Below are 26443 nucleotides of genomic sequence, written 5' to 3'. Positions count from 1 at the left end.
GCGGCAAGTGCTGCACTCTGCAATAGCTGCCAAAAGAGCAAACAGACACCACACACATATCCCTGCACTTTATGGCAGGCACCATGCTGTGCCTACCACATGGTGTAGGGATATCTGAGGGAGCACCATAGGTGCCCCCTAAGGCTGATGTCCCTGGCCAGGGAGGTTAGGGGGGCCCGCTACAGGCCCCTAAATCAGTCTCCACCTGCCGTTTTGCTGCGGTTTGACCACCGCAGAATGACTTGTAGAAAGGGATATTGTAATCACTATGGCAGTGCCTGACAGGGAATACAGGGAGGTACGACAGGTGGTCAGATAATGACCACGTGTGGGACCGTGGCAGTCGGTGTTTCCGACCGCCACTTACCCAATTGCCATAATAATATGGCGGACGGAGATCCCTGGTTAGATGGCCGAAATTGCACCACCCACAGCTCGTAGGTGGCGGTACTACGGCCATCGTAATGAGGCCCATAATTCTGAAAAACAAATCACAAAATCTGTAGTTCTAAAGAAATAGATTTTTATTTACGAATACTTTCTTACAAGAAAATCGCTTTGCACATTTTAAAAGACAATCTTTTTTATACTTTGTAAAAGTTTTAATCCATCAATTTATTGCTCTGCTCGAATGACGTTCAACGCAGTTGTTGTTATAATAAATGCAAGTTAATAGCATTCAGTGGTACACAGCTTATTTAAAAAAACAATACATAGTTTGTAACTCTGAATGTCTATATCAAGTGATGCTTGGACACGCAACTTCATTTGACGGGTACATCTGTTTTGCGTAAATTCGTTTGACAAAATTGTGACAACCTGACACATTGGATAGGTGGGGGAAATTCTGCTTAACCTGCAAATGCAAAGCCTGTCAAAAAGTTATTTGTGGAGGATTACAAAACTGCGATTTAGCAGGAAAATCCTCCTTTTGTGCATTTTTGCAGGTAAATTCACCTCCCGGCAAAGTCAACAAACTTTGCAACTCTACTAAGTTGTGAACTGCAGAAAAACACAGTGGCCATAACAATTATTCTGCACAGCTCCAAACATTAAACAGAATATTACTTTGAAAAGAGGACTGATTGATACATCAAGTGAATGCTCACTCACCAGCACAAACAATGAGCAGACATTGAAATTGTTAATATAATGATTAGGGTTCACCTCTTAGTAAAATCTTCCATCTCGATTTTGTGCTGCCCTGCTCACGTTTTGAAATCGGGTTAAAATGTGAGGTGCACCTTGGCATAGCAGGTTGGTTTGCAAGCAATTTTAAATAATTCCCTACTACAATCTAGCCTACTGAAGTCTCTGAAAGTACACAAGTAGATCTAACACATAACTTCTAATGTGTGTTACTAATCCTGGACTCCTCTCTCTCCATGAATCGCCAAATCAACGCCGTCTCCTCCACCAGTTTCAATTGCCTCCGGATCCTGCGTAAGACTTTCAAATGGATCCCCCCCAACTGCAGAAAGACGGTCACCCACGCCCTCATCGCTAGCAGGCTCGACTACGGAAGCGCCCTCTACGCAGGAATCAACAAATCCCTGCTATGCAGACTCCAAACCATCCAGAACGCTGCCGCAAGGCTCATCCTAGGAACACCACGCCTCGGACACATGACTCCGCACTTGCGCAGACTCCACTGGCTCCCCGTCGAGAAGAGAGTCACTTACAAACTACTCACACACGCCTACAAATCACTCAACAACATCGGGCCCAAGTAGCTCAACGACAGATTTAGTTTCCACTCACCAGTGAGGAACCTCCGCTCGGCCGACCTCGCCCTGGCAGAAGTCCCTCGCATCCGCCGTAGCAGATCCGGAGGCAGGGCCTTCTCCTACACGCGGCCACGGGCTGGAACTGTTTCCCGTTAGAAATACAACGTACACCAACCCTGCCGGCATTCAGGAGTGCACTCAAGACTTGGCTTTTCAACTAACCTGAGCTGCCCTACCTCCCACCCCCACCCCTCAACGCCTTGAGACCCTCAGGGGTGAGTAGTGCAATTTACCAACCCCTGATTGATTGATTGATTGACTAATGTGGGCTGTGTAGAAGTACTCATTGGATGATGCACTGTTTGTAACTGTGACAAATAAGTGTAGTGATCACTCTAATAGAAGGATCAATAAATGAAGAACACTTCTGGATTTATAGAAAATAGTGTTTGAAAATATTTTTGCTTGCATACATATTTGTAGAGTAAGAATTCTCTTATAGTGATTGAATACAGTTTGGATGTGGTGCACCTCTGGTTATAACATTTCAAAGCTTCTTCTGCAGTCAGCCTCGGTGGCATCTTCCTTACATAGCAGGTTAAGGAGTTGGTTATATGCAGCGTTTATTTTGAGAAAACAGAACTAAGTGGAGTGACCCTATGCAAAGTATTTATTAGCTACCTGTTATGCTGTTGCTGTCAAATGGCGGAACTGCTCAAAACCAAACCTGGATAGCTTTTGATTCGACTTTATGCCTATGTCTTCCTTTTCCATTGACTTCCTCACCCTTGCAGGTTTTCATCCCTCCTTTACCCATTTGACGGTGTCTTTTTATCTTTCTCTTCCTTCTTTTCTGCCTTTCTCTAGGTCAAAGTCTGAAGATGCATAATAAGTCCAGGTCCTCAAAAATGAGCAACCATCAGCATAAATTAAGTAATGGTTTTGTGGAGATGTTACTTCCATCAGAATGTCACCAAGGCCTCTATTTAAAGTTTGGATGGAGGATGCTATAACCTGGGGGAAACACCATTGACAGGCAGTCTATACCATGTAATGACTTTACAACACGGACACTACATTGAACATATGGATACCACGCGTTCCTTTAGTATGGAAGTCATTACAACAACTTCCTTTAGGGAATGCATTGTTGGACTGGTGTTGGATTTAAAGTCCAACAGCTGCCCTACTTTTAGACATACTGGTGTTGGAGTAATAAATTATACTATTACAAAATCCAGCACTTCCCTAAACCAGTCATTGTAAAGACTTGCGTGCTAAAGGTACCAGTGGTAATGATGCATTCGATTTTTGCCCGCGTTGTTATGTGATGCATGGGGAAGGCATGCGTGGTTCTCTCATAGAACCCTAATCCCACTAAAATATATTCAACACATGTCAATCAAATGAGTAATTGGAAGGTCCCAGTGGCGGAATGAACACACTCACCACTTCCTGTGGGTCATCAGAATGCAGCCATGTGTTGGGTGTAGGTACTTATTTCCCAATTCTTACTATCAGACACATGGAGGAGAGGAGCTCTGCAATCTTGTAGCGAGCAGAAGTCTCTAGGTCTCTATTCTGGGAGTCCCCCAGTCCTTGTTAGCAGATAAGGATGAATGCTGGTAGGTCTTAAAAATATCCCCAGTGACCAAGGGGACCACACATGGGACTGAAATCCTTCATACTAACTTTATCCCAAGGTCTGATGATTCACGACTATTCCGCAGACCTGCTTTCCATGTAGGGCACTGTGAAATATGGGTGCTCCCACTGATTCCCAAGACTAGAGTGGGTGGGATCCATAGGGGCATCAAAGGGCAGCCCTGCTGTGAAATGCTGCCTTCCCACGTTCTGTCAGGCTGCCTGCATGGCTTCCTAGTGGTACAAGGAATCACCATGGTGGCAGTTTTCATTCTGTTACATCAGTGCATTTATTTATTGGGTAAACAATCATAATGTCACCTAAGAACATTTTTAAGTACTGAAACTGATGGCGTGGGCTGAGTACACGCGACGTAAGCATGAGTCCTGTGCCCCCAGTACTGAAGTCCACCATTGTATTCTGGTAAGCCCTGGAGTGCAGGGATTTAATTGGGGGTGAGGGTATCTGTACTAACTTTATATGAGGGAGTGACCCTGTGTTGTTTTGCGTGTTCATTGAAAACATTATTTAATAAGCTCATTTTCAGTGCCCTCAAGGAGGATGAGAGACTTAACAAGATTCTTTCTTAGCAGTCTAAGTTGTTCCATGAGGTGTGCAGTTTGAGCACTGATAATATGATCTACATATTTCTTACCCCCCTGAAACTGAGCAGAGAGATTTGTAAGGGCCTGAGGTTTCAACCTTGGCTGTTATGAACAAATGTTATTTGCTAATTTTAAGACCGTTGCTCTCACAGGCTTTGTGCTCAACACAAACAAATTTTAATTTGATCCTCTGATCCATGTAAAACTAAAGGTACTCTTTCAGGCCAAGAGTGAGATGATCCATAATATTTAGGTTAAGGAATTTTCTTGCTTTCTGATTCTGGTTCCACCTCAGCTGTACTATGTCTTCTCTTGCTGCACCAAGGTACACTGAATTTCAATAGATCTTATAAACTGTGATATTAACCATTCCATAACTGCCCTATAGCTTCGCTGAGTATTTTTCCGGCTTGCTAACATTCCTAAAGTCAGGCTGGTTACACAGGGAGGCAGAACTTTTACCCAACCGGTCTCTGAGCTTTGGAATTCTGTTCCTTTAAAAATACACAACACTCTACTTCAATCTTCACCTCATTAAGGAACAAAACAAGGCTTTTCCAAATAAAGCCGTGATCTTGTAACTGCTTGTATCAGGAGAATCTCGTTTCATTCATTCATTCAATCAAGCAAGCAAACGACCCTTCTGAGTATTACGATCTAGAAATTACTGCTGTTCACAACTATTGCGATCTGACATTCAGCAGTGGTTTATCCTGAAACACACACCACGAGATCCACTTTAAATTCTGTGGTTCAAGTGCTTCCACCTTTAACATTCAGCTGAATAATGTGGTGGAGCTGAACAACAGCTACTTCTGTCTGAACTTGGCGTTATTCTGACAACGCTAGTTCTCCTTCCTTCAGTAAAGGAGGTTCCTCAAGTATTCTGTGATCTGTTAGGATGCTCTGTGCTGTTCACCAGTCAGGGATGTATCTGCATGTCATCGATATACATCTAAAACTTCACCTGATGTTTGGATGCAGTTCAACAAATGGCTGTGTCTTAGGATTTAGACAAACGTAGGTTGCCTTATGTGTCAAAAAATATATATATCTGTCCATGCGTGTAGTTTCAACATGTGTTACAATGTAGGTACTTTTAACTAATACTACATTATAAAAGACAAGTTGCAGCACATGTATTAGTATGGTATTCAAAAGACATGTTGCAACATGTGTTAGTACGGTATTCAAAAGACATTTTGCAACATGAGTTAACATGGTATTCAAATGACATGTTGCAACACGTGTTAGTATGAAAGTCAAAAGAGATGTTGCAACACGTGTTAGTATGGTATTCAAAAGACATGTTGCAGCACATGTATTAGTATGGTATTCAAAAACATGTTGGAACACGTATTAGTATGGTATTCAAAAGACACGTTGCAGCACATGTATTAGTATGATATTCTAAAGACATGTTGCAACACGTGTTAGTATGGTATTCAAAAGACAAGTTGCAACATGTGTTAGTATGGTATTCAAAAGACACGTTGCAGCACATGTATTATTATGGTATTCAAAAGACATCTTGCAACACGTGTTAGTATGGTATTCACTTACAATGGTGACTTACTTAACAGTTTCCCAACCGAGCGTGTGTGTAATGTAGAAAGTGTGTACTTTATATAAGCATTGCATTAAAATATTGTGACTCTTTTTTTTAAACATGTCATATTTTTTCCTCGAAGAACCAGGTACACCACCACAATATATTTGAAGTTCATAAAGGGTGCTTCCCCATACTTCTTGAACAAATATTTGACAGTAGTTTTAACTGTGTTGGGAAAACATGCTTAGATTTCCACCATGGCAAAAGGAGTGTGGTGGTTGCTGAATTTGTATGGGTGTGCCCAATTTCCCACAACCAGTCAGAATTCAAATATGCATAATTTACATACATTTCGCACACTTACATATACATATCGCACTTGTGTGCACGCATAACATGCCTATTCACCTTTTTGAACCATTGGGAAATGTTTTTCAAAGTAAAAAACTGACGGTTTTGACACTTTTATACGATTAGGCCATGTTACATCACATGCGTTTACAATGCATGCCATTACAACGCGGTCATTGGAACGACTGCTTTGTTACATTGCATACCATTACAAGGCAAGTCGGAGCAACGACTTGCTGTAGGGGGGGCGCTGGATTTTGGGATAGTTTAATTTCTATTCCAACTCCAGTCTGTGCAACAGTAGGGAAGGTGTTGGATTTTAGATCCAACATCTGCCCCCTACAGAAAGTCGTTGTTCCTACTTGCTTTGTAATGGTATGCGATGTAACAACGCGGTCTTTGTAATGACCACGTTATAATGACACGCGTTATATCGCATGGAGGTAAACAATGTTTACCCTTTTATGCATTGCCTTCAGTTTTGATGGAAGCACGAACTGTGGTGTTTAATTCTATTGCGGAGCAGAATAAAATGTGAACAGAAATATAAAGTCACATAGAAGCAAATGCTTGTGAGCGTTAACACTAAGGGACCTTTTGTGAGAATAGGATTATGGTAAGAGTGACAAAGAAAGAGATGTCCAACTACTGTGAACAAAGCACTACAGAAAAATACACAAAGCTTCAGTTTGGTCACTTCTTCTCTGCTAAAACTCTGCAAATGTTAAGCATGTTTCTTCAACCAAGTATTTGATACATGTCACATCCAAGCAATGAAGGCACATTCGTAATCATTACATAACAGAACATTTTTAAGTGTTCATGAAATTGTGTCATTTTTTGTGTGGATTGTTCGGAAATTCCATGTACATTTTGTGACACTACATGAAATTATGCTTTTAGAGAGAAAAGTAATTTGACAGTACCTCATGTGATATTTTTAATTCATAGTGCAACTCACTTAAAATGTCTCGCAAGATACCAGCAGGAGAGTGGATGAACTAGAAAATGTCTCAAAGTAAGGCATTATCTGTGTGAACCAGACTCCGTGAGGTGCAAGCTGCAAGCTTGTTTCAAACAAAGATATGCAAAATTGTATAATGAAACATTTCGAGAAATTTCGCAAACTTTATGAAATACAAAATTCTCGAATTTTGAAAATACTGTTAAACTTAAACACAGGCCTTTTTTTTTTACATTACACGAAGTAGTAAGTTGCTTTGAGAGTTGAGATGCTGACGTGAATGTTGCTGACACAGAAGTCATAGACATTTCTGATATAAAAGAAAAATCTATAAATAACGTGACAAGTGCTTTATGAGTGATTCTGTTTTTTGGTTGCTCCAGGCGCGACGTGAGTTGGTCCCATTTACTAAAAGGGGTACGGCCCCACGACGACCGTTAACCTTAGCAAGGAGCTTGAACGATAGTTCACAAGGGGGTTGACGGTCACCATCTCCAGATCCACAATGTGCTCTCTTGGCCCCGAGAGAGGCTTGACCATGATGAGCATGGCGCTTAGTCCGCTGGTATGCTGAAAGTACAAGAAAAACAGACTCCTATGTTATCAAGAACAAACAGATTATACACTGAAGCAAGAAAATAAACAATTTTGTTTCAAAAATACCATAAAAGTACCTTGCCAAGCTACAATATTATTATAGTATTAAAGCCCGCCGCTGAGGACTATACTGGCTGTTAAAGGCTCTCACCCGAATTAGGGGGCAGAAATGCAGAGAGTGCCTATGACAAGGAAGAGGGCCAAAAATGACTGGTAAAGCTTTAGATAGGAGGGCAATAATGCTACCGGAACATACCATGAGCTCAGGGTAGAATGTTTTCAATTAAAAAAGTGGAAATACAAACACTGAAATATTGGAGCAGAAGGTCACTACCAGTCATTATCCGCATTTTGTCATTCTATTGTCTTTCATGGAGTTTCCAATATATTAATAGTTGATTTAAGCCGAAGGCAAGCTTGTCTATGCCCATTTGCACCCGTTGTTGCAGGGATGCTACCAGCCTCTGCCCACTATGCCCTACTTCACCCAGGTTTCCTCAAGGGCATTACATCCTCTCACTCACATATGTTTGTTGACCCCTATTTTCATATAGTAGATCTCAACTATTGACTATGTACTCTAATAACTTTTCCCCTGCAGAGCCTAATAATGCAATTTAAGAGAGGAAGGTATTTTCCAGATCCCACTACCCATTCTCTTTAATCAATATGATATTTTTGAAAGCCCATAGTAGGGAAAAACTACTCAGCTTAAAGCAATTCCTTGCAATGCTTGCTCTAACATTAAACTGGTTTGAGATTTATGACGTTGAGACCTTATACATGGACATCTGTTGTCTTTCAGAAACTTGCTCAATACCTTTTCCGGGCCACTCTTGGATGGATGGATCCACTTAAACTGCTCAGTATTTTAGTGCGACAGGGAAGGTAGGGCGGGCGGGTGATTGTATTGCAATCATTTTTAAATCCTCACTAGCATTCAGGAAAATTATGCTATGAGAGCAGTGCCAGGATTGGTTGGGTTACAGAGTCTGCTGCTCAGACAGTGTCTGGGAGCTTGCTGCCTTTCTCAAACCTGGCTGTGCAACACCCTGGGTTGGAGAACTAGAAGTGCACATGTCAGTTTGGCCAGCCTAAGACGGCCGGCCAAACTGACATGCACACTTCTAAGTGCCCAACCCTCTTCCCTGTCATGGCTCGGCCTGGCCCTACATGCATGCCTAAGCCAGTTAGTCACAGAAAAATAAAATGAGTTTGTTTTATCATGTTATTTTTCCGTGACTGACTCTGACGAGTGGAGTGACGCTCCTCCGCCATTACGGAGCAGCCACCCCTGGTGCAGTGCCCTGTAGATGTGGTGCTCATGCCCATCAACTTGAAAGAAAAGGAAGAATTTTCTATCTCAACCCTCGATACGTGACACTAGAACAGGAGATCATGAATTCCAGTTAGGAATTCTATCAAGATACTTCTTCAAAATATTGAGTTGCTAATATAATGATACAAATTTCCAAACAAATTATGCAAAAATCTCTGATCCTTAATATAATACTGGACTTCATACCAATTTACAACTCTCCCCAAATTTATTAAAATTTGTAAAACGCTAAAAACTGAAAAATGAATTACAACAATTTTAAAATGAACAAAACTCAAGAAAATTTGGGGTGTGTGTCACTCGCGTAATTTGCAGTAGCACAAATACTTGAAATGACAGCAAAATTACACAAGATTGAGCAGAATTACGCAAGGAGCATAAACCCAGCATTTAACGCTATTTTCTTCGTGGAAAATGCAACCTTGTGTCTAAAATGAAACCGAGGATGCATTTTGCACTATGCAAGAAAATAGTAGTTTAAGCAACAGAACAGGAAGAGCAGCAGACAGCAGCCACTCGCACTCTGTTCCTGTGCTCTTCGGTAGATATTTTGGACCCAAATGACTCCAAAATACACAAACAGACATAATTTAGTAATTTTCAGTAATTTTGCATCCCCAGATTAAGTCAAAATCACTCAAATTACTACGGCATAACTACATTTTCACCCAGGCCTAAAGAAAATATGGTTTGAAAAAGCACACACTATGGCAGTGGTTTTTAACCGGGGATCCCTGGTAGTCCGCAAAGCCTACTCAAGGGGTCCACGACTGCTTAGAAAGTTAAATAATATTAACAGATTAATGCAATCTATATAATCAAAGAAGCAAAATGTACAATTGAAATTTTTTAAACATTCTGTAAATATGAACAAATTTGAAAATAGAGGCTAAAATTTAAGTTAGTATCCTCAAATTGATTGGTGTGAGCAGTGCAAGTGCATCATACAGAATATAGTATGACTGATGAGCAGCCTCAATTGAATTTAGAATGGCCTCAACCTTCTTATTAAAATGTTTTTTTTTTATATATGTTTGTGAATTAAATACAATATTTCATCATTTCTGTATTTGTTTTGATGAATACTTGTTTATGTATTTTTTGTGTATTGTTTTGCAGATCAAATATTCGAAAATGCTCATGCCAGGGTCTCCAGCTTCCAGTAAAGACTCAGTGGAGCACCCCAAAATCCCATAATGAGATATGGGATATAGCATGCAATGGGGGAACTTAGGGGTGAGTTTCACCTCACTGTGTGGGCAATAGGCCAGGACGATTAGTACAATTATGGACAAACTAATATCCAGCTGAGAGAAACCGTGCTGTTTAAGAAGAAGAACGACGGAATAAGCAGTGGGTGAGGTGGGGGGGCACAATAAAGGGAAGAAAGTTAAATGTTCTACAGAGTAGAAGGTAAATTTCAATTAAACATTAAAGAAATGTTCACAAACTACAAATGACTATATTGAAACACTTATCAAGTAAAATAAATAACATAGCGTCAATGTGATTGTATTAGCAATACTTTTGCTAATGTAAAGTACTACAGGATATAGATATTTAAGCAACATTAGTTATTCCATATTTTGCAAACAAAAATGAATTGATTTGAGTTCTGTAGAACGTACCAACGTAGGGTGAATGCTTATAGGTACTGTGTGTCATTTTTAAAACGGACGCTGGACGCCGGACGCTAGATGGAAGTAGTCTCCATGCACGTGAAACTCTGCTGACTCCTAGCTCGACATTATCCTGTCTTGAGCAACGAGTGAATTTAGAGATAGAGAAAAAAAGTAGAACTGTGAACCACCTTTACCGGGTACTTCCAAAAGTTGTGAATCATCACATGACGGACGCCGGACGCCGGATAGAATTAAAATCTTTGTATTTTCTCTGACTCCTAGCTCGACATTACTCTGTCTGAGCCACGAGCAACCATAAATAAGGAAGTAACACACGTCCGTTTTGAAAAGGCTTTAAAGATCGCGCCGTCAAAGACTAATCCTTTGAAAAAAACATTGTTTTTTAATCCTCTACTAATCGCGCTGCACCTTGCATTGTCAGCCAGACGTCTTTAACCAAAGAATTTTGGATATGTTTACTAAAAAGGCAAACTTACCATTGATGTAAGAAATACCCTATTCTCTTTGGACTTTCTGCGGTGCACGTTAGGAATCGTAGCCATATTAAGAAAAGGCACGAAGACAATCACACCCTGTCCCTGATTTTAAAAATTGTGTGGCTCCTGAAGAAGGCGTTGTCTTGCACGCCGAAACGCGCGTCGAAATAAACTTGCCACCTTTGGTTTTATTATTAATTGTTGATCTAATTTGATGTTGATGCTTTATTATTGTTTTTAATAATCTATTTTGTTATTGTGATTTATGAATTGTCCTTTTTTAAACAACTTTGTGTATAAAATATGTTTTTTGATAAATAAATAATACATGTATGTATATGCATTTATTTAGTTGTCCGTCCCTCCTTGCATTAGTTTCCTTGTTTATGATTGCCTAGGAAGTTTTTACACACTTGTTTATTTCCCTGTCCTAGGAATCGTTATTTCTATTCAGGGGGCCCTTGTTTTTCACATATATAGGTACTGTGTGTACATTTTGCAGGAATATGACAGGTAACGAGTGTACAGTATTTACTATGATATGCTGATTTTGGCGCCTTCAGCACCGAAACCTGCAACTCATTGCCCATAAACCCTTGAATAGGTGCTACTTATAACAACTGATAAATAACGCATCCAAGGGTATCGTTATTTATGAGGTCCAATAACCCATATTTACTAGCCCTACAAACTTGGATTCAGGCCCCATGTTGTAAATAAGTACCAACAAAGATGGCGCCATGCATCTATCATGCACTGTTGGGAAGAAAATGTGTGCTAAGAACTCTGAAGTTTAGAATACGAAACACGTTTAATGACATAAAAAAGTCTGAATTGCAGAATACAAACTGTACCTACAACTGGAACGCATGATTATTTACCAAAAACATTACATAAAACAAAAAAATGAAAAGGGACTGCTAGAAATGGTGGTCTCTAGTCAGAGGTAGGTACCTTTGTCCAAATAGGGACCCTTGCTTCTAGTCAGGGTAAGGGGTATACACACTTTAGATAACCCCTGCTCACCCCCCTGGGTAGCTTGACATGAGCAGACATTATTTATATCAAAGGCAATGTGTAAAGTATTTGTATTCAAAACACACAGTAATACAGTGATAAAGCCACAAATGGACACCACACCAGTATCTTCATCTAAACGCAACAAGATCAAAACAACAAAAATCCAATATGCACGTTATAAGAATATGACTTTTTATAGGTTTCAAGTAACTGGGTACATAGAAAACTATCGATGAGTAATTCTACACAAAGTACCTTTACATGCGTCAAGATTCACAAGGCCAAACAGCAGCAGAGATTGGAAGTGTTGAGAAACAAAGAGATGCGTCAGTTCCTGAGCCTTTGGGGAGGTGATGCAACAGTTCTGCTGCATGCAGGAGTAGTGATGCGTTGAATCCAGACTGTAGTGTGAAGTAACGCATCAACTTCAAGAAGGTTCTGGGCCACAGGTGATCCATCAGGAAAACTTGCCGCATATGTGATGCGTGGAAATCCGGAATGTATTGGCGATCGTTGTGGAGGTGCCAAACAGCGCTAAGTCGGTTTCTTAGCCGCCAATCCACGATGCGCCGGTTTTTGCAGCCACAAAAGGTGCTGCGTCGTCGCTGCAGCAGTCTTGCAGTGTGTAGAGATTCTTCTTGCACGGTGCTGCATCGGGAAAAACAGCCGCAAGAAGAGCGATGCATCAGTTTTCTTAGTTCTTCAGGTTTCTTCCAGCTCCCAACAGCAGGAACAACCTCCAGAGGCTCAGAACTGGAATAGGTGCCTCCTGACAAGTCAGAACTCTCAGCAGTAGAGTTCAGGGGAGCTGGGGGTGAAGTATTTGTGTCTGTGAGTCTTCAGAACAGGAGGCCAGCACACACCCTTGGAGAGTGTTCTTCAAGCAAGTTCACAGCAAAGTTCCAGTCTTTGTTTGTTTTTTGGGCATATACGGCAACTGCAGGCCAACCCCACACATCACACAGCAAAGGGGCAGTACTCCTCCTCACAGCTCTTCTCCTTGGCAAAGGTTCCTCTTGACTCCAGAAGTGATCTAAAATTCTATGATTTAAGGTATACTACTTATACCCCATTTTGTCTTTGTTCTCTTTGTGCGTGAGTCTCTGAACCCAGTCCAAACCAGTTCTGTCTTCACTGGTGCAGTATGACCACATGGGGTGGAGACAGCATTGTGCACAGGAGAGCGGCCCAATTCGGGTACAAGGAAATCTCCTCCCACTATTCTAAATGCAGCCAAGCCCCATTGAGCACAGCTCTGAGTCATCCAAAAAGGTCCAGGAATACCTCAAGCCCCCCCCCAGTGGCTGTATACAGGGAATGCCCATCCTCAGCCCCTTCACTCCAAAACTAGACAGTCACTCCACAAACAGGCAGAGGCACACAGAATGGTTAAACAAGGAAATGGCAAAGTGAAGAAGATAACTAAGGCTTCCGTCTTAGACATGAGGTACACTATTGTAGACCACTGTCCCAGTGGAATGGATTTAGACAATACAGTGACAAAGCATTTTAATACTGTGAACAACAAATTAAACCAGTACCATATATAAAGTTTATATAAAGCATCCGTCAATGAAAAAACACTGGTACAAAGCGTGTTGCTCAAATCAATTTAATCATGCGAAGTGAGTCTTGGGAAGCAATGTCCATAACTGAAAATAAATCCTAATTCAACCAATAAACTTCTGGCGCTGTGGCCGATCCCAATGCATTTTGGGCATTCACAATTGCCCTTCATCAGGGGATTCTATAAGCAATAAAACTATAATGAGTATGTTGATATTGATACATAATAAATAATTCAAAAGAGGTCTCTACATGAGCTAGACATTCAAGAGGCTGTGTGCATGCACAATAGTAACTGTCCATGCTCAATGTTAGAGTCCCAAACATAAAGGTTTATCTACACTGGTGGCTCAAAGTCAACTGCCTGCAAAATGGAAGACAACCATACCTACTAAAGAGAGGGGAGACCGGGTGCAACTGAAAAATAGAAGGGAGACCGGGTACAACTGAAAAATAGACCCAGAGAGCAAAGTTTACACCAGCATGAAGCATCAACGTGCCCATGAAAATAAACGTGGTTTCCATGTGCATGCCAAGTTGCCAACGTGTACATTTCCAGTGGTATATCACCCCAAAAAGCCCAACAAGCCACGTAAAGCTTGTGGAATACCTTTGGGCGACATGACCAGCATACAGTCAGTGGAACAGTACAGCTAGATCCTCTGACTCCCACAAATCAAGAATCTGAGGTAAAACATAAACAACAGATCAGTGTAAAAGACGTACAACTGAAAACAGAGTGACTGAATCAATCAGAAATTTTACAGTGTTTTATAGCCCAACAAGCCATGTAAAGCTCGTGGAATACCTTAGGGCGACATGGTATTGCAGCCAGTAGAACAGTAAATTTAGATCCTCCAGCTCACACAAATCAAGAATCTATGGCAAAACATAAACAGCGGATCAGTGTAAAAGATGCACAATTGAAAACAGAATAACTAAATCAATCAAAAAGAGAGTCACTGTGACTGTGTGTGAAAGTATACCGTCCAAAACAAGTGTGAGGTCCCCAAGACCCGGGTACATGACTGCGTACGAGAGTGGCGGAGTTTAAATGACTAAGACTGTCAGCTACATAGAAATATGACTTGTATGTAACGGAGGTGGTGAACAATAAAGGAGATGAAGGCCAGTAAAGAAAAAACTCTCGAACACCCCCACTAACCTAATAAAGCGAAGCAGGGAAAAAACAAGTAAAAATGGTAAACCAAAACCGCAAATGCTGTGGATTCCTAACGAAAAACAAAACGCATACATCGATAAACAATGGTATCCATAGCACAGCTGCAAACTAACTAAAATGCATGTGGGATAGTAAAATGCAACCTAATGCTATATACAGACAATATGCATTGAATTTAGTCGAAGCAAGATCTCAGAAGCACCAACAATGCCAAATGGATAGTAATAAAAACAATATCTGGAGCTCAATGCATGCCTACACATGTGCATGATGTGGTAATGATCAACGACATCTGAGACCGGTGACATGTAATACACATACAATTATGTAAATAATGTGGTAGAATATCACACATTAAGATGAAACAATATAAGAGAGCATTAGATGCCTTAAATGCAAGTACATGAACATAAATAATACAATGAGATGCATGTATAATCACTCAATAGTTGTGAATAAAACCATTTGAGCTAACCACTGCTGTAGTAAACAAGATAACTGGTATGGTGATGAAGTGTATAATCTACTAACATGTAAGATCCTACCTTCATGATGGACAGTGGATACACAGTGAGCCTATTACCGTGTGCGGTGAATAAGTGTGCCAAGACCCAACTCTAAGAATTAGGGGAGTACCTAAACACTATACCTGTGTCATGGAAAAAAGTTACAAGAAGCAGGAGAGTTCCAGCTTGTCGTTAAGACCTTTGGGAATGAAGGTATCAAGAAATCGTATCCAGTGAGTTTCGCGTTGGTTTCAGAACTCTGACATATCTCCATCTACCTGTGACTTCACTACTTCTACAATGGTGAACTTCAACTGGGGTATTGTGTGATTGTGCTCATTCTAGTGGGTGGCCAGAGGTGAACTGGTGGTCTTCGTTCTTATCCGGCTTTTGTGTTCAGTAATGTGGGTACGGAGTATTCTTTCAGTTTTGCCAACATAGAATAGGCCGCATTGGCATTTAATGCCATAAATGACATTCTGTCCATTGCTGTGAAATTCAACTGAATGTGTTACCCTGACCATGAATGAGAAATGGTCTTACCAATTAAAACATTGTTGCAGTGATAACAATTACGACACTTCAACAACCCTTAGTGCTTCACTATGGTCAATCTTGCTGGCTTAGTGAGTAACTCCTTGAGATTGTTCGATCTCTTAAAAGCAAATAATAGAAGATTGACAAAAATCCCTTGGGAATCAGTCTCAGTCTGCAGTAGTTCCCAGCGTTTCATGATGATCCCTTTAATTTTGGATGAATTCACCAAAAATGTTGAAACAAACTGTTGGACTTGGGCCTTAGGGCAGGTTCACCCCTAATCTTTTTGCTTTTATTTGTGACCCTGTGTTAGTGTTTTTTGGGTCTCTGCGCACTTTTTCCCTGTGTCCCAGAGTAAAGTGCGTGCATGTAGTATGGCTGGCCTGCCCTCCCATAGGAATGCATGGGGAATGTGTGTGTCCATGCTAGTTCCTGATGTGTGGGGAGTGCAGGCTCGAGTTTGGTATGTATGAACTCGTGAGAATGAATGCTGCGCAATGGTATGTGCGGCTTGTATGTGTCTAGAAGGGAAGTGCTACTTCTGGACATTGATGTATGTGTGCAGTGAGGATACTGGAGCGTGATTGGCTGGAGCTGGCTGGCATGCCAGGCTCCAGGAAGTCTGGATGGGTCTGCCCGGTGGTGAGTGTGAGATCAGCATGAGTGATGTGTGGGAGGAGTGCACCTGGGTCCTGGATGGGCTGGGTTTTTCCCCACACAATGCTGGCTCCGCCCCCCTGTGGTGTGTCTAATGACCCTAGCCTCCCCAGTGAATGAAAGGGGTGGTTGGGCCATCAAGGGTACTCCCAAGCCAGCTGCAACTGGTTTCCCCCCACCCTGCACCCTGAATCAAAGGGTTTCACTGTATAAAAATGGGGCTGTGTCCCCACAGAAGTTGTTCTACTTTTGGATCCTTGCCAGAGGGGGCTGTTGCTGCTGCTGGGGCCAAGAGGACCGCCACTTGGCTTGTCTCCCTGCCTGGAGACCCAGTGAGCTGGCTCTGGCCCAGCCTGGCCCCCCTGCCTGCCTCCAGTCCCTGCTGGAGCTTTGCTTTCATGCCCCTAGCGCTTGGGAGCGCTTAAATTGCCTGCTAGCGCTGTGGAGCGCTTTATTTGACTTTCACGGCTGCCCACGCCGCATTTTTGCCGTGTGCTTTGACCCCATAAGCGCTGGGTGCGCCTTATTTTGATGATAGCGCTTTGGAGCGCTTTGCCAGGCATAGCGAGTGCCTACCTCGCTTTATATTTTAATTTGAGGCCGGTGCCCACCCGGCATTGCCCCGTTTCTATTTAATTTGAGCGGCTGCCCACGCCGCATTTGCCCGTGGAATCACCGCCGCAGCCCGGAGGAAGCAGCACCCGCCTCCAGCCCGGGCCGCGCTAGGATTGGCCCGGGCCGCGTCATCGGGGGAGGAGGAGATCGCCGGAAGGCAGGAAGCAGCCTGCGTGCATCGGCCGAGGCTCCCCAAGCGAAGGAGAGCCCCGGACCTCCGCCGGAGCCCCGAGGAGAGAGAGCGCCCGCCCGCCCAGCGTCCCTGAAGCAGCCGGTGAGTGTGGGTGGGCCTCGTTGGTGCTCCTGGGCGGACCCCATTGTTTCCTTGAGCCCTGAGAGGCTCCAGGCGTCCCGGGGGTGATAGAGCGGCCCCGGTTGGCAGCGGGCCGCTCCGACGTCCATGCTGAGTCCACGAAGGACTCCAAGCGCCCTGCATTTGTGATTAGGAGCCCCGAGGCTCCTGGGGGCCATTTCCTGTGCTTTAGAGCCCCGAGAGGCTCAGTGTCCCATTTTGGTTTTGCGAGCTCAGAGAAGCTCGAGGGGGCATTTTTTCTTTGAGCCAGAGAGGCTCCAGGCCCCTATCGTTTCCGTGACGAGCCCGAGAGGCTCAGGGGGTGCCAGTTGTGTGAGCCCTGAGAGAGGCTCATCGCCCCCATTTGTTCTAGAGCCCCAGAGAGGCTCCTGGGTGCCAATCATTGTTCTTGAGCCCACGAGGCTCCAACGTTGCCCAGCTGTATTTACAACTGTCCAGCACTTAGTGGACAGTTGCTACGTTTAGGCTTGTGTGCGGTGCTGCCTGCGCAGCTTCCCTGACATTGAGACTCAGGGCATTTCAGCCCTTGCGAGGCCAGTTGGCCTGGGGGACAATTCTAGTGTGTGCTACATGCACCCTGCGCAATTTATGAGTTACTGCTTATGTCATTCCTGCGCAAATGTTCTACCTGCACCTTTGAATGTGTTTTAATGTTTCATGTGCAATTGTTTGTTATTACCTTTGCTAAAAGTGACCTGCTTAGGTGATTCTTTATGTTTTATCCCCTTTGCTAAAAGTGACCTGCTTAGAGGATTGTTTATGTTATTACCTTTGCTAAAAGTGACCTGCTTAGGTGATTCTTTATGTTTTATCCCCTTTGCTAAAAGTGACCTGCTTAGAGGATTGTTTATGTTATTACCTTTGCTAAAAGTGACCTGCTTAGGTGATTCCTTATGCTTTTATTTCCCTTTGCTAAAAGTGACCTGCTTAGAGGAATGTTGATGTTTTATTGCCTTTGCTAAATGTGACTTGCTTAGGTGATTATTTTAGGTTTCCTTCCCTTTGCTAAATGTGACTTGCTTAGGTGATAGGTTTTCCTTCCATAGGTCCTGATGATAAGGTCCTAGTTCCCTGCGTGATTTCCCTACAGTGTTTAGGGTGGCGTAGGAGGTATTTTCCCTTTACCAGTAGTTACTGGTTGTATGCTACATTTACTATTTCTGTGTTACAGTCATTATATGTTTATGTGCTAAGTGTTATACCTACAAGTATTATTTCTAAAAAGTGCATACCCCTGACAGTGGTCCAGGTGGCCCTGTCCTGTACATAATCCCTTGTAAATCTTGCCCGTGCCTGTTGGCACATTGTAAAGTGTGTGTCTTATCTAATGTGTTTTTATTATAATACAAAGGCTATTTTTGACATAACCTTGTGTGGAGTTTCCTTTGTGGTGGGCCTAGGGTGTTGTCGCTGGGGTGCGTGCGCGAATACTTAACTCATACCGCCTCCAAGTTTAGCCTTGCTGCTCGCGCCACGTTACCTAGAGGGTGAGCAGGGGTTGCCTTGGTGTGTGACTCCCTTGCCCTGACTTGGAAGTGGTGGTCTCTGACTGACGTTGGCGCAAGCCTTGGCCAGCCAGAGATCCCGTTTCTAACACAAACACTTCTCGGGAGGTTTCTGCTCTGGTTTGTTTTTTCAACAGATCAGATCTTTGCAGAGACAGAACTAATTAATTAACTAATTGTTCTGTTCTATTCACCACTTCATCTGGGTTACCTCGGTCTGAGATATATTGTTTAAATTCATATAATGTTGTTGCACATTGATGTACATCTGAAGTGATGCGTTTAATCCTAGTAAATTGATAGTACGGTAGATGTTGTTTCAAAGCTGGGGGATGAAAACTGCTGTATAACAACAACCTATTGCGATAGTGTGTTTTCTAAAAACAGAAGTCCGAATGTGGGACCCCACGTTCTCTAAGTTGACATCCAGGTAGACATCCAGGTAAGGAATGCTCAGTCAAACAATGCTATTTGTAAATTAAATCCTTGGGTTCTTGCAATTAAGTTCCAACAAAAACGTTTCTAAATCACTGCGCGTCCCTTGCCAAATAATAAGAATGTCATTGATATATCACTGATAAAGTATCAAACACTTCAACAAGACCTTATCTGATAGAATGTGTTCCGTTTCCAATTTCATCATGAAGATGGTGGCATAGCTGGGAGCCCCAGAAAACCCCATGGAGGTCTCATTGGCTTGTAAATAGTAACTTTCTTTCCTCTTTAAGTAGCTGTGGTATACACAAAAATGCAACAACTCTAGTAAAAAGATTTTGTTAGCTTGCATCTCCCCTTGTTTTCAAAGTGCCCATTCTACCGCCTCCATCTCTTCGGAGTGATGGATGGACGTATAGAGTGGTACCACATTCACTGTACATAGCCAAATCTCCCCTGACTCCGGTACTTTCTAAAAGTGGCATTTTGAAACACCTAATTTAAAGACCATCTGTAATAAAAGATGTGTCATTACATTCTTAGTTCATGGAGCCTAAACTTTATTTCTCCCTCTTGTCCCAATGGGAATTTTTTCTTGTAAGATGTTACAAAGTACTTCCCATTCTATCCTATGGGATAGATAGCCTTTCAATAGTGAAAAACACAATTGGCAGTATTTCACTATCAGGACATGTCACACACACTAGTACATGTCCTACCTTTCACATGCACTGCACCCTGACCAGGGGGTACCTTGGGTCTACCATAGGGGTGTCATACCTGTACTTAAAGGGAAGGTTAGGGCCTAGCAAGTGGGTGCACTTGCCAGGTCGACATGACAGTTAAAAATTGTGCACAGACACTGCACCAACAGGTCTGAGATACCTTTTCAGGGCTACTCATGTGGGTGGCACAATCAGTGGTGTAGGCCCACTAGTAGCATTTGATTTACAGGCCTTGGCACACTCAGTGCACTTTACTAGGGGCTTACCAGTAAATCAAATATGCCAATCAGGGAGAACCAATTGTAATCACAATTTAGACAGGGAGCACTTGCACCTTGAGACTGATCAGCAGTGGCAAAGTGTGCAAAGCATCTAAGCCAGCAAAACAAAATCCAGCAAAGCATCAAAAATACAAGAGGAAGAGGCAAAAAGTCATGGGAAACCACGCCAAAGATGCCAAGTCTAACAGGAACCAATTACATTAATGAAGGAAAACTGGTTTAAGGTGAATAATCCAGTCATTACAAGTAATTAATTCCAAATTATAACACTTTTCCTTTTATTTTATTTCTCTCTGCCCCTTTTCCCTTTCCTCCATCCTCCACCCCACATTTCTTCACCCTAATTCATACTGGGGATAGTTTCAGTTTTGAAGTAGTAGGAAGGCTTTATTTCTTCGGCCCTTTTACACTTAATTTGTTTTCACATCAAGATATTTAGTTTTAAGCATTTTCTGGCCAGCTAATGCAGGACAGTACATTAACATTGCTTTAATATTTGCACGTTTCATCTGTTGCAGGAACCTTTTGCAAAGTCTGTAGTTTTTTTAAATATTTGATATGTAAGACAAGTATGACCCATGAAGATCATTCTGCTTCACCTGTGCTTGTTTAGGCATGGAGGGAGAAACAAAAGTGACAGGGAAAGGATAGAAATGCATGGGAAATGGGGCAGACGAAGAAAGTGACAAAGAAGCAGAGTAGGGTAGGAGAAAGCAACAGTGGAAAATTAGAAAAGGGTATAATACAGAGAAATGACAGAGCTAGGAAATTTGGACAGAAAAGTAAAATAACCTAAAAGAGAGACAACCCCACAAAAAACACAGAAGCTTGTGAGGCAAAATGACAGATTATGAATAGTGAAGGAGACAGAACTGGCCAAGTGTTACAGGAAACAATAGATAAAAGGAAAATTAAAAAAAGAGAGAAATCAACAACAATTACAAAGATAAACTAACTGAAAGCAGTGAATGCATGGAAGAAGGGACAACAGACTGAAAATGAACTAAAGAGAGTAAAGCCAAAAGAACACAACTACCAGCAGTATTTAAAAGTACTATATGCTATAGAATAGAATATTATATTGTAAATGCGACACCAGTTGAGACTAAAGTAAGTATTGCAAAATACTATGTTTAATGTTCAGGTCACTAGTAAATCTTTGGGCTATAGTACAGTAGGGGAAATATGCGTATTGCGTAGATTTCTGTAGCCTTCAGGTGAAAACTGCAGTGCTTCATTTATAATCAAATAAGTGCTGGGGCCCAGAAGTCCAAGACTGTAAAGGTTGGCGTGAACAGTACCTAGGTTCTGTAGTTTTGTTTCCGCCATAGGCATCTTAAATCCCATACAGATACTTACTGACTCTTTATCTCACTCATGCAGGTTCTATTGCAACTCTGCTTTCTCCCTTTGTCACTGTATTTCCGTCTTTCTCTTTCTTTCCCCCTGTTGTGTTTTTCTCTCGCTTATTCTCAATCAAAGTCTGTTGAAGGAAAGGAAGTGCTGGTCCCTTAAATGAGTGTCCCACCGGCAAACACCATCGCAAATTAAGCACTGGAAAACTGTGAGTTTGTCAGCTTCTGGGAGAATCTATGTTTGTCCTGTAGGTCACAAAGTGTAATCCCATTAAGGCCCTAAAAGCAGCAAAAACCTCCATTGAAATACTAGGAGCATTGTGGCTGTTGTACCTCCTGTATTGACAAAGCGACTACGATAATGTGCTATTTGTTACATGTTGTAAGTGGAAATACCAATAAAAACACTTAAAAAAAAAAGAAAGACTAGGAGAAAACTAACGGGAATCGGCATGGAAATACTGATTCGTACATGTTGGTCCTCAAAATCGTGTAATCCATGTTATTTCCAAACCCGGAAATTACAAGGACCCCTAGTAACGGTAATTACGAGTGGGGCAATAAGGGGGATTATTTAGGACCACTCATAATGAGTGCCTAAAGAGTTAATCGGACAACTGCACCTGCTGCAGAAACCTGTTAGAAAATACATATAAAAAACAAGTTGCAATTATAATGGGGTAAATCAGTGAGTCAATGCACCTACTCCAGGGGTGTATGTAACACATCTGCCACGAGTGGCAAACCTAATCTTAATAGCTCCACTCAGCCGTGCACTGGCAATATGTTTATCTGAAAATGTGAGCTTTGTATCAGGAAAGACGTACATATAAAAAGAATAAACTTAAGAGCCTAAGAATAAAGATTTACTCCTAAAATTCAGCAGTATTACCCCAAATGCTAGTTCAAAATCTGGCACCCGAATGAAGGGCTGTTCTGTCGAAACTGCCTACAATCTCCTTTATCTTTAATTGGCCTGTGGTCAGAAAGAGCACAACTTCATAGACATGCCAGTCACATTGTACTGTTTCCTATAACGCGCATATGTTGATTCTGGGCAAGATGGACTCAACCTGTTGCGTAAAAGAGTTCTCAATTGAAGTTCAACAGTGGCAGTGGCGGGGGAGTGCTGAGGGGCGGTGAGGCAGGGCAGAGTGAGGGGTAGTGGAGTCCGACATACGACAGACAGGAGTAAGGTAAGTAATTAAATAAATAAAACAATTTACCTTATGACTGCTGCATCGCCAACTCGGCACTTCCACGGCGAGCCGCCACTGAACAGATTTTGGCAGGAATTTCGTGGGGGGATGTATGACGGTACAACGCATGCTTTCACAACGCGTACCGTGACCACGCAGGTTTTACAACGCAAGTCGTTATAACGACTTGCGTTGGGGGGCGCTGGATAGTGAATAGTTTAATTTACGATTCCAACTCCAGTCCCCGTGGATAGTAGGGAAGGTGTTGGATAGTAAATTAAACTATTCCCTATCCTACAGCGCCCTCCAGCGCAAGTCGTTGTAACGACTTGCGTTGTAAAACCTGCGTGGTCATGGTACCGCAATGTGACAGTTTCGTTATAAAGGATGTTTCCCTCGTGGGGAATGGGAGTGCCATTTTGTGGCACTGAAGACACTGGTCTGGAAAACGGATTATATGAATGCTTCTTGTTATGAATACTGCATGTTGAGTGTAGCATGATAAGATGGCGGGGCATTGTGGAGGCATTCCTAGGTTTGTTACTTTACATGATGGTGCAATATGGTTACTTGCTTAGTAATAGGGCACTGCAAACGATGGCATTGGGGATAGTGACACTACAGACACCAGCCCTGGGAATTTGCTTGTAATGCTGGAGCATTGGTTGGGCTGGCCTAGTCGTAATGCTTTGCATTCCGGGAGTGTAGCGGATTGATGAAGCAATGAAATGAACAAATGGCTTTCTTTTCTCTCATTTTTTTGTGGACATTTTCTCATTTTGCCAACATATATTGGACATTATTTTTGTTTGTCTTTAAACTCCTAAGTTAATACTGTTTTCACTAAATTGTCTTATTCTAGTCCTCATTTTATCTTTAAGTGTGCATCTATTGTTGAATTTTTGCTGTAAGATCACAAAATAATCAATATCTTTACAATGTGAAAGAATACTAGACTGAAAGTATAAATCACCCTTCTTCTATTGGATAACAATTGTCTGCGCTCCTGTGATAGATAAGTATATATCTCTTCTGTGTTTTGCTTTTTACGTTCCTTTTGGAATCCCAAACGGCATTCTGGACTGCTAGCTAGTTGCCCCTCAGGGGTTGGTCACTAAGGGCCAGATTATGAGTTTTGGAGGTGCGGGAGTTGGAGGCTTGCCAACGGTACGCCCCAGCACTGCCAAGAGTTGCCGCCGCCCGCCCGCCATATTACAGCTTAATTTAAAACTGGTCTGAGGGCGGGCAGTGTGGTGGTTCCCGCTGCGGTGCCTCTTTCAAAGGCAGTGGTGCTTTGAAAAAAACACAGCAATCGGAATGCCACACGAGGTTCCTGCATGCTATGGACATGAAAGAAACTGTGGTGATGGAACTAGTGTGCATGCACACAGGGGGCACATGTTGTGCTTCACTGTGTGCCTCCACATGCAGAGGAGGCCCGGGGGGTTTCCCCTCCACCAGGGTGTACATGGAGTAAGAACCTCTATGACACCTCTGGTGGAGAGGAAACTCGTAATATGCTTGGTGAGACAAGGCGGTCCCACCAAGCATATTGCGGCCTCCGGACCGCCGCACCACCTCCACGGAGGGGTGGTTCCCTGGCGGCATTGACGGTCCGATGATGATCCGACCGCCCAAGTCATAATGGGGCAGTCCGATCGCCGTTGCGGCAGTGGCTGGACCGCCACTGTCACACATCCACAAGTCTGGTGGTCCTCGGACCACCAGACTCGTAAATGGGCCCTAAGAGGGAAGATGGATTGTGACTCTTGTGACGGAGTACAGGTTCAGCACAGAGCAAAGGTTCGCATCTCTGGCTTTCTTCCAAGCATTGTTATCGTGGCCTAGAAAGCGATCCAAATCCACTCCTTGTCCCGGCGTCTCTCCCATCTGTTCCCTCCGGTATGAGCGTGCCTTCCTCCCTTCTCGCATCAACCTCTTCCCGTCAGTCTTTTGTCTCCTTCCTCTTCCTGGAAGTGAGATTGCTATTTCCTCCCTTCCCACCCCTTCCTGCTGCTTCTGTAATGCAGTGTTCCCTGTTTCTTCCTTTGCAAGGCTCCATATAGACGAGGGGCTTTTTCCCTGTCACAAACCACTTTCACAGGGTTTAACCACTTGAGTGAATAAATAAGATACCTGTACACAAAAATCCCTGTTAATTTTCAGTCTACCTGCTTGGTGTATTGTTTTGAAAGAACATGATTGTAATGCCATAAACCATCATAAATAAGATTTGCGGTTTGACTCTTCTTTTGCGGTACATCAATGTCAAGTATTCATGGTTTGTGTAAAGATGAAAAGATCTTACTAACAAATAGTATTGCAGTTGACCAATTTACAGCGAAACCTTCTTTTTTCCTGGTTGAGTTCTTTCTCTCCTTTGGAAGTAATTTCTGGCTAATGGACGTAGGCCTGTCCACTCCTTATGGTCCTGGGTCTGCCAGCCCTGCTCCTAGTCCAACTTCGTCTACACATGAAAAGTCTTTGCAAAGTCAGGACAACTTAATACTGGATGGGAAAATGTATGTTTGTAAGGATTCAAGATCATGAATAACAGCTACACTGGGTTTCCTAATTTTCATTGAAGTTGCTTTCTTCCTTAGGTCATTGAGAGTAACTGCTTCAGTAGCAAAATAAGGTACAAATCTTCTCAAGACTGAATGGAGAGTTTTTTTGAGTCTGTAAAAGGCACTTGTTGGGTGGTTGCCACTTTGTTTACCTGGGATTGACTTTATTTACCAATGAATATCCTAAGCACTTCAAGCTAGAAGGCTCCTTTGGATTTGCTTGTAGGCCAGCTTCTTTGAGGAATCTGAATACTTTACTTAAATGTTGCATATGTGAAGTCCTGTCCTTGTTGTAGATCACAATATCATTGAGATATGCAGCTACATGTTCTTTTTGGGAGTGTAAGATTTGATTCATAAAGCTCTGGGAGGTAAAGTGTGATCCATGCAAGCTAAAAGGAAGGACCCTGAATTGACAGAGTCTGGCTAGAGTGGACAAGTAAGCATTCATCCTAACCTTATAATGCTGCAGGAATTTGCTAGTAATCTTTTATAGGGAATAACGACACAGCTGATCCTAACTGCTCTATGAATTCACCAATGTAGGTTTGGCATGCATCAAAATGCAATATGGAGTTTGCTTGTCTAAAGTTGATGCAAATCACATGAAACCAATTGATTTTGGGACAAACACAATATGTGAATTCTATCCACTATTAGAGGGTCTATAATATTTGTCTATAGCTGTGGTTTTTAATATTTTGACTTCTGTAGACCCCTACTTTATCATTACTGGAACCAAGGGGTCCCTACTGAATCATTATTGGAATCCGAGAACCTTCACTGAGTCATTACTGAAAATTGAGGAACCCGGTATAAGCATTTTCGATGATCTGAAATGCAAAAAATATACAAGAAATACAGAAAACAAGCATTCATCCAAAAAATATCTAAATTATGAAATATTTTATTTAATTTACAAACAAATGCAAAGAAATCAGAATTAACTTTTAATGGGAAGATTAATGGTTTTCTAAATTCAATTCTTATCTTATTAGCTTCAGCAACTATTTTATGTTTTACTAAGTGAATTAAACCAGTACTCACAGAGAAAAGCATATAGAATTTTCTTTTTAGCTT

The 26443-nt window shown here is 42.3% G+C and overlaps 1 protein-coding gene across 1 annotated transcript in view; it reads right to left on the bottom strand.

Moving 5' to 3' along the window:
- Positions 1-6792: 6792 nt before the first annotated feature.
- EFEMP1 (EGF-like fibulin extracellular matrix protein 1) overlaps positions 6793-26443 on the bottom strand; it is a 466054-nt gene continuing 446403 nt past the window's right edge. The window contains exon 11 of the mRNA XM_078649310.1: positions 6793-7414. Within this exon, the coding sequence (XP_078505436.1) occupies positions 7253-7414 (162 nt within the window). The 3' untranslated portion in view covers positions 6793-7252. The remainder of the gene's footprint in view (positions 7415-26443) is intronic.

Source organism: Lissotriton helveticus, chromosome 6, assembly GCF_964261635.1.
Source record: "Lissotriton helveticus chromosome 6, aLisHel1.1, whole genome shotgun sequence".
NCBI classification, from domain to species: Eukaryota; Metazoa; Chordata; class Amphibia; order Caudata; family Salamandridae; genus Lissotriton; species Lissotriton helveticus.
Note: the sequence above shows the minus strand (reverse complement) of the source record. Positions and strands in the feature narration are given on the sequence as shown.